The sequence below is a fragment of the Mauremys mutica genome, chromosome 5, assembly GCF_020497125.1.
Source record: "Mauremys mutica isolate MM-2020 ecotype Southern chromosome 5, ASM2049712v1, whole genome shotgun sequence".
In the NCBI taxonomy this organism is placed as follows: Eukaryota; Metazoa; Chordata; order Testudines; family Geoemydidae; genus Mauremys; species Mauremys mutica.
Window position 1 is genome coordinate 11923532 of NC_059076.1, and position 14872 is coordinate 11938403.

At 39.1% G+C, this 14872-nt stretch overlaps 1 protein-coding gene across 2 annotated transcripts in view; it reads right to left on the reverse strand.

Moving 5' to 3' along the window:
- The window catches only part of CENPC (centromere protein C), a 74187-nt gene that overhangs the window by 36703 nt on the left and 22612 nt on the right, over positions 1–14872 (reverse strand). For both annotated transcript variants that reach the window (XM_045019615.1, XM_045019614.1), the window contains exons 11-14: positions 13848–13930; positions 13426–13494; positions 10977–11081; positions 2067–2153 (exon numbers count right to left, since the gene is read on the reverse strand). In XM_045019615.1, the coding sequence (XP_044875550.1) occupies positions 2067–2153; positions 10977–11081; positions 13426–13494; positions 13848–13930 (344 nt within the window). The remainder of the gene's footprint in view (positions 1–2066; positions 2154–10976; positions 11082–13425; positions 13495–13847; positions 13931–14872) is intronic.

Here is a 14872-nt window from a genome sequence, read left to right on the forward strand (position 1 = left end):
CCATTCCAGAGGACATGCTTCCATGATGATGACGCTCATTAAAAAAATAATGCATTACATTTGTGATTAAACTCCTTGGGGGAGAATTGTATGTCCCCTGCTCTGTTTTACCCGCATTCTGCCATATATTTCATGTTACCGCAGTCTCGGATGATGACCCAGAACATGTTGTTCATTTTAAGAACACTTTCACAGCAGATTTCACAAAACGCAAAGGAGGAACCAATGTGAGATTTCTAAAAATAGCTGCAGCACTGAACCAAAGGTTTAAGAATCTGAAGTGCCTTCCAAAATCTGAGAGGGCCGAGGTGTGGAGCATGCTTTCAGAAGTCTTAAAAGAGCAACACTCCGATGCAGAAACTACAGAACCTGAACCACCAAAAATAAAATCAACCTTCTGCTGGTGGCATCTGACTCAGAAATGAAAATGAACATGCGTCGGTCCGCACTGCTTTGGATCGTTATTGAGCAGAATCCGTCATCAGCATGGACGCATGTCCCCTGGAATGGTGGTTGAAACATGAAGGGACATATGAATCTTTAGCGCTTCTGGCACGTAAATATCTTGCCACGCCAGCTACAACGGTGACATGAGAACGTCTGTTCTCACTTTCAGGAGGCACGGTTAACAAGAAGCGGGCAGCATTATCTCCTGCAAATTGTAACCAAACTTGTTTGTCTGAGCAACTGGCTGAACAAGAAGTAGGACTGAGTGGACTTGAAGGCTCTAAAATTTCAGACTGTTTTATTTTTGAATGCAGGTTTTTTTTGTACATAATTCTACATTTGTAAGTTCAACTTTCATGATAAAGAGAGTGCACTACAGTACTTGTATTAGGTGAATTGAAAAATACAATTTCTTGTTTTTTTACAGTGCAAATACTTGCAATCAAAAATAAATATAAAGTGAGCATTGTACACTTTGTATTCTGTGTTATAATTGAAATCAATATATTTGAAAATGTAGAAAACATCCAAAAATATTTAAATAAATGGTATTCTATTATTAACAGTGCGATTAATCGCAATTAATTTTTTTAATCGCTTGACAGCCCTAATCCAAATTCACAAGTAAAAGCCTTTAGAGTTTTTGTTTTGTGCATTTTAAAATAATTAAAGCAGATTTAGTGGGAGGCCTATCTGCCCTACACCACAAACCTTTTCCAAGTTAAAATTATATTTTTTTCTGATAGACTCCATTCTAGAAAGTAGGAAGTCTCAATACCTCTGCTCAGAAATAGCAGGCTTCTGGAATTATACCCATTACCAGATAACAGATTGACAAGGAGACGGCTTCTTTACTGGGATGGAATATGGTGCTCTGGTTCTAAGTGATCATCTGCGGACCAACTCAATCATGAGATCAGTCACCATCTGTAGTACGGACAAGAACTCTACTTGTCTCATCAACACAACCAGCTAACGTTTTTAAAACAACTGTCCTTGTCCACATTGAGGATAAAATCATACAACACTAAATTAGTTAAAACATGTTAGTTAATATGTCTAAAACAATGTGTTTTCCCAATATACATAAGACCTTTGTGCATTGCCTTTTGGTATGATATTGGTGATGCTTGAGTTCATGAAATGTTTGGTAGTTACAGAAGCTTACCTACACATAATAGGAGTACAAGCATTAATTTATATTATCTAACCAATAGGCTGATCAATGACAGAACTGCAGTTCACCTTCTTTACTAATTGCACTGAATTTATCACCAACCTCCGATTCCCACAAGTAGCTCCTCCTTTCTCACTACATGAAGTTCTTCTTCATCTAGGGTTAGCCATGACCAATGTTTTAAAGCCCAATGTCCTTGTCCACACTAACATGTTAGTTTTAATTCATATTAATATCAGAAGACAGGTTACTGGGCTAGATGGACCTTTGGTCTGACCCAGTAGGGCCGTTCTTTATGTTCTTAACATTAAACTTCTTACAAAATTTCCCCCCAAAGGAGTACTGAGGGGTGTGAAGAGCTAGCACTGTGCATAATCTGAACCACTGCTCCATACTGCTATTGAAATAAAAAAAACAAAATAAGTTTCAAGGAAGTTTATACTTGTTTTTGGCGTATGTTTTCTCTTTACTCTAGCCTTCCTGCATGGATCCTTTTCAGGAGACACTATTCCACCTACCACAAACCCTCCTGAAACAGAAGAAAAGTGACAAACATTATTGCACAGTAGGCATTTTAAAAATTATTTTTATGAAGAAGTTTTTTTTTGTTTTTTTTTAAACAGTGCAGTTCAGAATTTGCTCTGTTTGGACACATTGCTTTTTTGGTTAACTTTTTTTTTTTTTAAATTATCATCTTTGTGAAGCAACCCAGACACATTTGGGAATACAATCCAAAAACTCAGATTCTCTCTCAAGGCTAGATCCACAGATCCCCAGGGAACTAGCCCCCACCTTCCCCAGGGATACTGCTGGGAACTAGCCCCCACCTTCCAGAGACCCACTGAGTTTTGCTCTGCCTCCTGTAACTCTTGCAGGGCAGTGGAACTTAGTACCTGCTGTGAGAGAATCAAAAAACCTGAAGAGGCAGTCTCCTGCCTGGGATTTCCACAGTGCCCACCCACCCAGCCCCTAGCCTGCCCAGATAACAGGCTCAGGGCGTGGTGAAGAAAGGTCCAAACAGGAGCCCAATGCTGCATTCCTCCTGCTCTGTATCCCGGCCACATGGAGCAGGAGGAGATGTTTCAGTCCCATGTGCACTCCAGCTTCTTCACCTGCTGGGTTGGAGAGGCTTTGCTTTGGCCGCCTTACTCTGACCCAGGAGCCAGTTCCCCAGGCACACCCCATCAGTGGGGAGTCTGACAGCCAGACTGCAAATGTATTGAAAAATGGCAAGAAAATGATGACAGCCCTTCAGCTACGAAAGGGGGTTTCATCAAAGGGCAGCAGCCCAGGGAAACCATAAGCAGGACCAGTGGAATCTGCCACAGACAGAGCCAGGAGCAGATTGGTTCAGACATGCACCCCATCACAGCGCAGGTTTCATCATCTCCCATCACTTCCATCATCGGACAATTTGGTCTCCTTCCTGCAACCCCAGGGAAAGTCAGGAATTCTGCATGGAGGAGAGGAGAAAGGAATCCTCCTCCCCCCCCACCACCACCCCAAAAAAAACAAACACACACCCTCTTTGGCGAGGGAACGCTTAGATTTGGCACGAAACATGCCTGCCATCTTGTGAGCCTCAATCAGCAGCTCCACTGTCCCATTACAGACCTTTTATCCACTCTTAAAGGGGCAAACATAAAGCGATGCCTGTTAGTGGAACAGGTTCACAGGTTCATCTGACTCAGGTTCCGAATCTCAGCTCCCCAAAGGAGTAAAATTTTTAAAAGGATTCAAGAAATTACCTCAGACACTGAGGGTACGTCTAGGATTAGTTGGACTCAAGTCAGCTGACCTGTGTCAGAGAATCTTGGGCTTGAGCATCTACATTGTATTTTAATCCTAGGCTGAGGATTTTCTAACCTGCACTTGAAGCTAGGGCTCCGGCGTCCACACTGCAGTGCACAGACCCGAGTCAAAGTAAACATCCCGAAATGCTTAGTGCCTCCACCCCATGTCAACACTCTAGCCCTAAGAATGTGGTGCATTGTGGGAAAAGTCTACTGCCTACCCTGTTTCCTACCTGTGGCAGTGTTATTAGTGGGACTGGGGGCTGGTCTACACTAAGGGGGAAAATCGATATAAGATACGCAACTTCAGCTACGTGAATAACGTAGCTGAAGTCGAAGTATCTTATATCGATCACTTACCCGTCCTCACGGCACGGGATCGATGTCTGGGGCTCTCCATGTCGACTCCGCCACCGCCGTTCGCGGTGGTGGAGTTCCGGAATCGATAGGAGCGCGTTCGGGGATCGATATATCGCGTCTAGATGAGACGCGATATATCGATCCCTGAAAAATCGATCGCTACCCGCCGATACGGCGGGTAGTGAAGACGTAGCCTCAGGTGCCCATAAGAAACACCTGGGTACATAAACTTCATGAGCAGCTCCTTTTGTGGCTGTCTCAGTAGAATGACTGCAGTTTAAGAAGGCCTTATACTGAAGTACCATCTAACCTGACAACTGGGCTCTCCATCTCTAGGCTGGGTCATGTTGGCAGGAAAATGCCCATGTGCAGCTGTTCTGAAGATAATTGGGATATCAGTCTCCAGGGCTATCAAACTATTAAAATTAAACTTTGTGATTCTTAATTTTTAAAATGGGATGTTCAGTGAAGTGGTTTTGGTTGGTTGATTTATTTTTGCCTGTTTTGAAGTTTGACATAACATGTAGGTTTCAGGGGGAAAACACACACACGCATCCCAACCTGACTGCTGCCGGCTGCAGTTCATAAGGAGAATCAAATACAAAATGCAGACCTTGAAGTTCATAGTAGTGCAATCTGCTATCTTGTGTCAATCAAACTGAAAGAAACCTATTTTCATGTTCCAATTCATCAAACGCACAGATTTCTGCAATTCACTCAAGGGACCTATCACTTTCAATACAAAGCACTGCCTTTCAGATGGTCATCCGTGCCTTGAGTGTTCACGAAAGTCCTTGTTGTTCTGTGGCTTTTCTCAGATAGAAAGGTATATAAGTATACTATTTCCCTGGACGACATTCTCCTCAGAGCCCATCCAAGGAGGGGTCCACTCAAGCAACTGAGTCAACAATAAAAAAAATCCTTTCCAAAAGAAGAGTCATATCTTGGAGTGTCGATGAAGACAGAGGTACACAAAATCTTTCAGTCAGTTAAAAGAGGAGCAAGATCAGATCAGCAATTACCCTCCTGAGGATGTCAGTAGGCACCCTCCTGAAACTTCTAGGGATGACTGTATCCTGCATAGGGATAGTGCTTTAGGTAAAAAATGCATGAGGACTCTATAGAATTTTCTGCTGTCCCTTCCCTGAAATGTTCTGATTTTCCCATCTCAAAAAGTAAACATTCCATCACTTGCGCTGAAATTCCTGCATTGGTGGATGAGTCCAGAAATAGTCCAGGGAGGGTTGGTCACGGCAGAGCCAGAGAGGTCTGTCATAACAAGAGACACACCAGTCTCGAAGGATGTGGCAAGTCCTCCAAGTCAGTGGCTCAAAAAGACACTGTCCTTGAAACAAAAAAAACAAATTTTCTACAGCTGAGAGCATTAAGTATGCTCTTTGACAACTGGTCCCAGTGTTGCCAAACTGTCATATTCTGGTAACAACACAACAAAGAGGGGAGTATGAAGTCAACAGATTTACAAGAGGAAGTTGAATCATTAATTCAGTGGGCGGAAACCCATCTACTGTCTAACAGGGCCTTGCGTATCAAGGGCACCACCAATATGAAGGTCAGCTGTGTGAACAGAAAGAAAATTGATCAGGCAGAGTTGTCTTCACTACAAGTCCTTCAAATTGATCATCAAAAATTTCGGTGTTCTGAAGAGAATCTTTTTGCATTCAAGGCAAACTGGAAGGTTCACAATACTTTACAAGAAAAGGAAAGACAGGAGCTCTAGGCATTAATTAGGTAAAAGCTACAAATTTTAAAGTTTTTAATTTAACTTTTGCCTAATTAATGTTACTGCAGCATTCTGAGAATTCCCTGTACTTAATGTAAGGAACACCATAAATATTGTGTTAATGTTAATTTTCTTGCAATTAGTAATTGTAAAGATTGCTTTAATTTATCTATCTAACAAAATTACTGGACAAAGATGTAATATTTAGATGTTAACAACCATTTTTCTAATTCTAGCTTAAAATATACTTCATTCTGATTAATGCACATGCATAAAAAAAGGCTAAAAGCTGGTAAAAAAAAGCATGAAAGAGGGCAAAATAACACATATCCAATGCATAAAAGAAATCTGGCCAACACCAATGGTGAAAGAAACTTTCTTTTGACGTGAGTTTGCAACTTCATACAAAAAGGTCAGTGCAATTTTGGCCAGAATGGTCAAAGGTATTTTATCATACACTGCTAAAAATAAGGTAATATTTTATACCTTTTTATATCAGGAACCTCACCTTCAGCTCTGAGCATCACATCACAGAAAGATAAACAAACTGAAGGTATTTGGATAAAAAAATCTCTAATAAATTCTTGGAATGTACAAAGGACAACTTTTTTCAGAAGGTAAAGGAGATAATCAGGGAGAAGTCATTTTAGAGTTGATTCTAACAGGGATTAATTGGTTGTAAATCTGATGATAGAAAGCAACATGGATGAAAGCAATCATGAAACGATAAACAAATTTCATGATTCTAAGGAAAGGAAGGAGAGAGAGCAGCAAAATAAAGACAATGGACTTTGTAAAAGTCTGCTTTTCTGATCTCAGAACTGGTAGGCAGGGTCCCATGGGAAGAAAATTTTAGAGAAAAAGTTGTTCAGGATTGCTTGCAGTTTCTCAAAGAGACAATATTAAAGCTCCAACAGCAAGCTATTCTGATGTGAAGGAAATATTAGAAGAATAGCAAGAGGCTAATATGCAGCTGCATCAGGAGCTCTTTAATGACCTGAAAAATCAAAAAGGAAACCTACAAAAAGTGGAAACATGGACAAATTGCTAAGGATGTATACAAAAGAATAGCACAAGCATGCAGGGATAAAATCAGAAAGGCTAAAGCACAAAACAAGTTACACCTAACAAGAGACACAAAAGGCAGTATTAAGAGGTTCTATCAATACATTGGGTGCAAGAGAAAGATGAAGGAAAGCGTACGTCCACTACTTAGCAGGAAAGGAGAGCTAATGATGGATGACACCAAGAAGGCTGAACTGTTTAGTGCTGATTTTGCTTCAGTATTCACTTAAAAGTTTGTGACCAGATGTTTAATACAATTAATATTATCTAGGGGTAAAGAAGATAAGTTAAAATAGGAAAAAGATGGGTGAAAGAATATTTAGGTAAGTTAGATGTATTCAAGTCAGCAGGGCCTGATGAAATTCACCCTAGGATACTTAAGGAACTGGCTTACGAAATCTTGGAACATTTAACAATTAACTTTGACAACTCATGGAGAATGGTGAGGTCCCAGAGGACTGGAGAAGGGAAAACATGGTACCTATCTTTAAAAAGAGAAACCTGGGGAATTATAGACCAGTCAGCCTAACTTTGATACCTGGAAAAATACTGGAAAAAATTATAAATCAATTTGTAAGCACCTAAAGGATAATAGGGTAGTAAGTAATATACAACATGAATTTATCAAGAACAAATTATGACAAACCAACCTAGTTTCCTTCTTGGATACTGTTACTGGCCAACCAGATGGGGGAGAAGCAACAGACTTGATATATCTTGATTTTAGTAAGGCTTTACCTCTCAGGGGTCCATATCCAGGGTCTCTTGAGACTGAAGGGTGCCTACTGAAGAAAGGCTTTTGACATAGTCTCATAAGCAAACTAGGGAAATGTGGTCAGATGAATTACTATAAGGTGGTGCACAACTGATTGAAAGACCATAGTCAAAGAGTAGCTATCAATGGTTCACTGTCAAACTGGGAGGATGTATCTAGTAGGGGTCGCACACAGGACTGTCTTGGGTCTGGTACTAACCATTTTTATGAATTACTCTAAGGTGCCCCTTCTTTTTGGATAATAAAGTGGAGACTATGCTTATAAAATTTGCAGATGCCATCAAGCTAGGAGGGGTTGCAAGTACTTCGGAGGCCAACATTGGAATTCAAAATGATCTTGACAAACTGGAGAAATGATCTGAAATAAATAGGATGAAATTCAACAAAGACATGTACCAAATATTACACTTCAGAGGGGGAAAAAAATCAAATGTACAACTACAAAATGGGGAATAAGGCACTGCTGAAAAGGCTCTGGGAGTTATAGTGGATCACAAACTGAATATAAGCCAATATTGTGATACAACTGTAAAAAAACAAAACAAATATCTTTCTGGGGTATTTTAACCAGAGTGTCATATGGAAGACACTGGAGGTAACGGTCTCACTCTACTCAGCACTGGTAAGACCTCTGCTGGAGTATTGTGTCCAGTTCTGGGCACCCTAAGAAAGATATTGACAAACTTGACAGACTCCAGGGCAAGTAATACAAATTATAAAAGTTTTAGAAAGCCTGACCTATGAGGAAACATTAAAAAATTGGGTACATTTAGTCTTGAGAACAGAAGATTGCGGGTGAGACCTTGACAACAATCTTCAAATCCGTTATGGGCTTTTATAAAGGGGAGAGTGATCAATTGTTCTCCAAGTCCACTGAAGGTAGGACAAGAAGTAATCAGCTTAATCAATAGCAAGGGAGATGTAGGTTAGCTATTTAGAAAGGTTTTCCCAATATAAGCATCATTAAGTACTCCAACAGGCTTCCAAGAGAGGTTATGGAATTCCCATCACTGGAGGTTTTAAGAACAGGTTAGACAAACACGTATCAGGGACTGTTCTGGTAGGTTCTGCCTCAGCCAGGGGAAGCTGAACTAGATGACCTCTCAAGGTCCCTTACAGTCCTACATTTCTATGATTCTAAAAGCAAGAAAAATAATCCAAGAGCATGGAAGACTGATCTATCCAGAAAGACTAAAACCTAAGATATGTAGGCCAGACATTCAGAACAGTTTGGGCTGATTTTCAAAACTGCTTTGCACTCTTACAGGACACCTAAAGCAAAGTAGCCAGACTTTAAAAAAAAAAAACCCTCAGGATCAAGCAGCTCCCATGGAGAGCAAATGCAGCTGAGTTCTTTCAAAAATCTGGCCACACCTCTAGGTATGTAATACGTAAGTAAGACAAGTCAACTATTTAAAAAAACAAGGATGGAGAAAATTTAATGTAATCACAGACAGTGTGATTAAACTAAGGAAAAATGTAGGCTGATGTGCAATGCAAAAGTCCTTGATAGTGAGATGTATTCCATTACTTGCGAGATTTTAAATTAGACTGGATGAATTAGAACAAGAGACACAGAAAAATAATTCTGCATTGGAAGAAGGATCAGAGTCAGCCTAACAGGTCTTTTCCTTCTCTTACCTTCATGATTCTATATTGTAGGAGAATACAGATTTAGAGAAATCACTTTATTCTCCCCTTTAGGAATACAACATTAACATACAGAAGTACAGAATGGGCAGCTTTGCTTTCTGAGGGTATGTAGCAAACTTATGACATTAATTCTAGTTATTAATGTTTTAAGGAGAAGAATATGTCCCATAAGAACATAAGAAAGGCCGTACCGGGTCAGACCAAAGGTCCATCTAGCCCAGTATCTGTCTACCGACAGTGGCCAATGCCAGGTGCCCCTGAGGGAGTGAACCTAACAGGCAATGATCAAGTGATCTCTCTCCTGCCATCCATCTCCATCCTCTGACGAACAGAGGCTAGGGACACCATTCTTACCCATCCTGGCTAATAGCCATTTATGGACTTAGCCACCATGAATTTATCCAGTCCCCTTTTAAACATTGTTATAGTCCTAGCCTTCACAACCTCCTCAGGTAAGGAGTTCCACAAGCTGACTGTGCGCTGCATGAAGAAGAACTTCCTTTTATTTGTTTTAAACCTGCTGCCTATTAATTTCATTTGGTGACCCCTAGTTCTTGTATTATGGGAATAAGTAAATAACTTTTCCTTATCCACTTTCTCAACATCACTCATGATTTTATATACCTCTATCATGTCCCCCCTTAGTCTTCTCTTTTCCAAACTGAAGAGTCCTAGCCTCTTTAATCTTTCCTCATATGGGACCCTCTCTAAACCCCTAATCATTTTAGTTGCTCTTTTCTGAACCTTTTCTAGTGCTAGAATATCTTTTTTGAGGTGAGGAGACCACATCTGTACACAGTATTCGAGATGTGGGCGTACCATGGATTTATATAAGGGCAATAATATATTCTCAGTCTTATTCTCTATCCCCTTTTTAATGATTCCTAACATCCTGTTTGCTTTTTTGACCGCCTCTGCACACTGCGTGGACATCTTTAGAGAACTATCCACGATAACTCCAAGATCTTTTTCATGACTCGTTGTAGCTAAATTAGCCCCCATCATGTTGTATGTATAGTTGGGGTTATTTTTTCCAATGTGCATTACTTTACATTTATCCACATTAAAATTCATTTGCCATTTTGTTGCCCAATCACTTAGTTTTGTGAGATCTTTTTGAAGTTCTTCACAATCTGCTTTGGTCTTAACTATCTTGAGTAGTTTAGTATCATCTGCAAACTTTGCCACCTCACTGTTTACCCCTTTCTCCAGATCATTTATGAATAAATTGAATAGGATTGGTCCTAGGACTGACCCTTGGGGAACACCACTAGTTACCCCTCTCCATTCTGAGAATTTACCATTAATTCCTACCCTTTGTTCCCTGTCCTTTAACCAGTTCTCAATCCATGAAAGGACCTTTCCTTTTATCCCATGACAGCTTAATTTACGTAAGAGCCTTTGGTGAGGGACCTTGTCAAAGGCTTTCTGGAAATCTAAGTACACTATGTCCACCGGATCCCCCTTGTCCACATGTTTGTTGACCCCTTCAAAGAACTCTAATAGATTAGTAAGACACGATTTCCCTTTACAGAAACCATGTTGACTATTGCTCAAGAGTTTATGTTTTTCTATGTGTCTGACAATTTTATTCTTTACTATTGTTTCAACTAATTTGCCCGGTACCGACGTTAGACTTACCGGTCTGTAATTGCCAGGATCACCCCTAGAGCCCTTTTTAAATATTGGCGTTACATTAGCTAACTTCCAGTCATTGGGTACCGAAGCCGATTTAAAGGACAGGTTACAAACCTTAGTTAATAGTTCCGCAACTTCACATTTGAGTTCTTTCAGAACTCTTGGGTGAATGCCATCTGGTCCCGGTGACTTGTTAATGTTGAGTTTATCAATTAATTCCAAAACCTCCTCTAGTGACACTTCAATCTGTGACAGTTCCCGATATATACTCTGATAATGCACTGAATTAAAATTAAAGACAAGCAGAAATATATATAGAAACAATACCTGAAGGTCTCATCATATAGTTCACACGCTCCCCTCGCCAATACTCCAAAGGCTTTAGTCGTATTCTTTTTGTCCGACGAACATTGGGTGTTTGGGATGGCATTACTAAAACAGATTTAAAGAAAAAAATAATTCATATTGGATAAAATAAACCCAGAAGTTATCAGTAGAAGTCCAACACACTCTAAATATTTCCTCTGAATCATTACCCCTGTTGAAGACAGACTCTAAAGTAAGCTGTCACTCCCCACAGCATAAGATATTTTACAAATTTTGTAGGGATTTGTTTTCTATTGTGCATATTTCAATCTGGTGACTGTAGCATAGGCTGAAATTTCACTAGCGTGAGAGACTGTTGCTTTACAAAATATGCACTCATTTGCAAAATTATTGCATATTGTTTAGCTTTCAACCAGGCCTTTAAAAACAAAAAAAATACAGCCAATTTTCTGGATAATATGCAAAATGCAGGTCTACTGGCAAGCATACCAGGACCGGCAACATTTGAATAGTGTTCAACAACTGTTTTCACCATCAGAAGCTCAGAGATTACAACATTAATTAACATGGAACTATTTATTAGTCAAGTTTTTATCATAATAGTGTTTAACAGAATACTGATATTAAACCAATAGCACTATTTATTAGGCTAATACAGAATATTCATCATATCCTTAACACTTCGGCTATAACACATTGCTTTTATGACTGCGCAAGAAAACAAGCGTTGCCAATCATATTTCACATGCACATGTACCACATAGATATTTCACCCTATCTGTCCAATATTTCCCCATACTGGTTTTCTATTACATTTCATTCAATTTATCTCAGCAACCTTCTGAGGCATATCACAAAATGGGTTCAAATAGTAAGAGTAGTGAAGAGGCTATAATACACTAGAAGCAAGAGGAAGACCAAAGAGAGTAGGTCCATTATTCAATGAGGAAGGAAAGACAACAGAAAATGCAGCAATAGCCGAAGTGTTAAATGCCTTTTTGTTTCACTTTTAACCAAAAAGGTAGTGATGATCAGATGACTAACATAGTGAACATCAGTGTAAATGGGTAGGACCTGAGGCTAAAATAGGGAAAGAATAAGTTAAGACTGACTTAGACAAGTTAGTGTCTTCAAGTCAGCAGGGCCTGACCAAAAAAAAAAAAACACTATCCTAGAATACTTAAGGAACTGGCTGAAGAGATCTTTGAGCCATGAGCGATTATCTTTGAAAACTCAGACAGGAGAGATCCTACAGAACTGGAAAAGGGCAAATATAGTACCTGTCTATAAAAAGGGGAATAAGGGAATTATAGACCAGTCAACTTAATCCTGGTACCCAGAAAGATAATGGAACAAATAAGTGAAGTTGTAAGCATCTAGAAGAAAATAAGCTGATAAGTAACAGTCAACATGGACTACTATAAACCTTGGACTATACAACAGGGAGTCAGAGCTCTCGCTACATCCGAAAGCACGTCATGGAGTAGGAACATAAGGCATTGGTTAAATGAAAAGAATAAATGGCCAAGGCTTAATTTAAAGACAAGAGGGTAAGAGCTTTAAAATATACAGAGAAGTTAGGGTATGTCTTCACTACCTGTCAGATCGGCGGGCAGCGATCGATCCAGCGGGGGTCGATTTATTGCGTCTAGTCTAGATGCGATAAATCGACCCCCAAGCGCTCTCCCGTTGACTCCTGTACTCCAGCTTGGTGAGAGGAGCAGGCAGAGTCTACTTCAGCTACATTATTCATGTAGCTGAAGTTGCATAACTTAGATAGACACACACACACACACCCCCCATGTAGACCAGGCCTTGGAGTTAGACAACACAATTTATAATATTTATAACAGAAAGTGGCAAATGTTAAATACCAAAATCCACATGTCTAAAATAATTTTTAAGACATACAAGACCAGAGTTTTAAACAATGAAATAAAAATGAAAGGGGTAAAACAAGATAAAATAGTGATAACTAAACATTAACATTAGCATGGTGAGGCTAAAAAGAAAATTGTTGAATATAACCAAAAAAGAGAAAGTTCAAAATTTAGACTATATATTTTTATATTTAAGGCCAGAGTTTAAATTTATTTTAAAAATTAGACATGGGTTAATTATGTTTTTAAAAGATGGAACTAACAAGTCTTGCCTATCACCATCATGACCACTTCTGCTTGTTTGTTGCATTCCATTCTCCCACCCTTGACATGTTTTTCATCTTGATGGTAGGCTCTTTGGGATTACACCTTTCTGTGTTTGCATAATGGGACCATAATCTGATTGGGATTACCATACAATCATAATATAAAAGAGAAAATGAACAGCATGCTACTTATTTTTCCCCACAAGAGTTTTGTGGGTCTTTATTGCACATAATTTATTGCAAAATTGAAAGCCTAATTGTATTTCATGCATTTACATAAAGGAACTTAAAAAATAACCTTACCTAGTTTATGCTTTAGTTGTGTGTTTGACAAAAATTCACTTGCATCACCATCCAAGGCTATAGATTTATCTGAAAAATGCAATATAAATCACCAAATAGGGATTATCATGATCACATGCTATTTTTTTTCCACCAGACTCTGGCCTCATTATATTTACATATAATTCAAAACCAAAAATATTTCAAAAATTTAGGTAAAACCCATTTTCTGAAGAAAAAAGCATTATATACATAAATTAGCGCATTCATGGATGATCCCACAACTAAAGAACAGACCTTCAGCCTCTCGGTTCCTCCAAAACCTTTCATGATATTGCATGCAATTTTAAATTGAGTAGTTTTTTAAATACTTTAAATTAAATTTCCAATATTCTCATGTATATAAAAAAGGAACTCAAAGAAAATGCCACCTTTAAACTTACCTGAAGATGAATCCTCCCACTCACATGCAATAGGCTCGTCATTTTTTGAAGTAAATTTTACATAACGTTTCAGTACAGGCCCACTTTAAAAAAAAAATAGCATTGGTGTGAAAATGTTAATTATGAAAAATAAAAACATTACAAAACGAATAGTATCAAATTTCAAAGTTTTTTTTCATAATGCATTAACAATTTGTCCTTCTAAAGATGTCAAGTATTTGTCAATGTAATAAAAAACCATAAATGAGGGAAGAGGAAAAGAGGCTGTGGAAATGGATGTAGACATTCCATTGTACATTTGCAGCCTAGTGTGGGGAAATGGGAACAAAACCACATCTGGTATTTAAAAATTAAATTGATGAAAATATTTGTAGAATTGGAGTGGAAGAAAATCTGTACTTAAGGGGCTTGGAAGATAGAGGACATGGTATCTATAGATGCTCCAGCACATTGTAAGTAATGCAATGAACTTGGCAGACTGTTTTGCCCAAACAACAGAAATGCTTGACTGACAGACAGCTGGGACAGATTAGAAGCCCAGAGCAGCCATAAAGAGAAAGTTTTGCACTTGCCCACAGAAGACTCCTGACCTAGAAGCAATAGTCTCCACACAACCCTTTCTAGCGAAACAGCTGCAAAGGCCATTGAAACCACAGACACTACTCTGGAGTCTTACTACAGATCCTTGATTTAGGGGAAGGAATTGAAGGGCAGTTGGGTCCATGCTCCCTCAAATATGGGTACAAAACTAGGCAGTGTGTGCACACCGCCCAACAGACATGCTAGCTACTAGCAGAATGTCTGGGCCTGTGTGCCAGGGAATACATCATTCAAGCGTGTGGATCCACGTAGACAATTATTGAGGAACCAGTTTACTCTAGTAAACATCAGTTCTATACTTTATATGGCCCTTTTTATTGGTAGATCTCAAAGCACATTACAAACGTGTGTAAGTATTGTCCCCATTTTATTGCAAGGAAATGGAGGTACAAAGGTTAAGTGCTGTGTTTAAGGTCAGCAGCAGC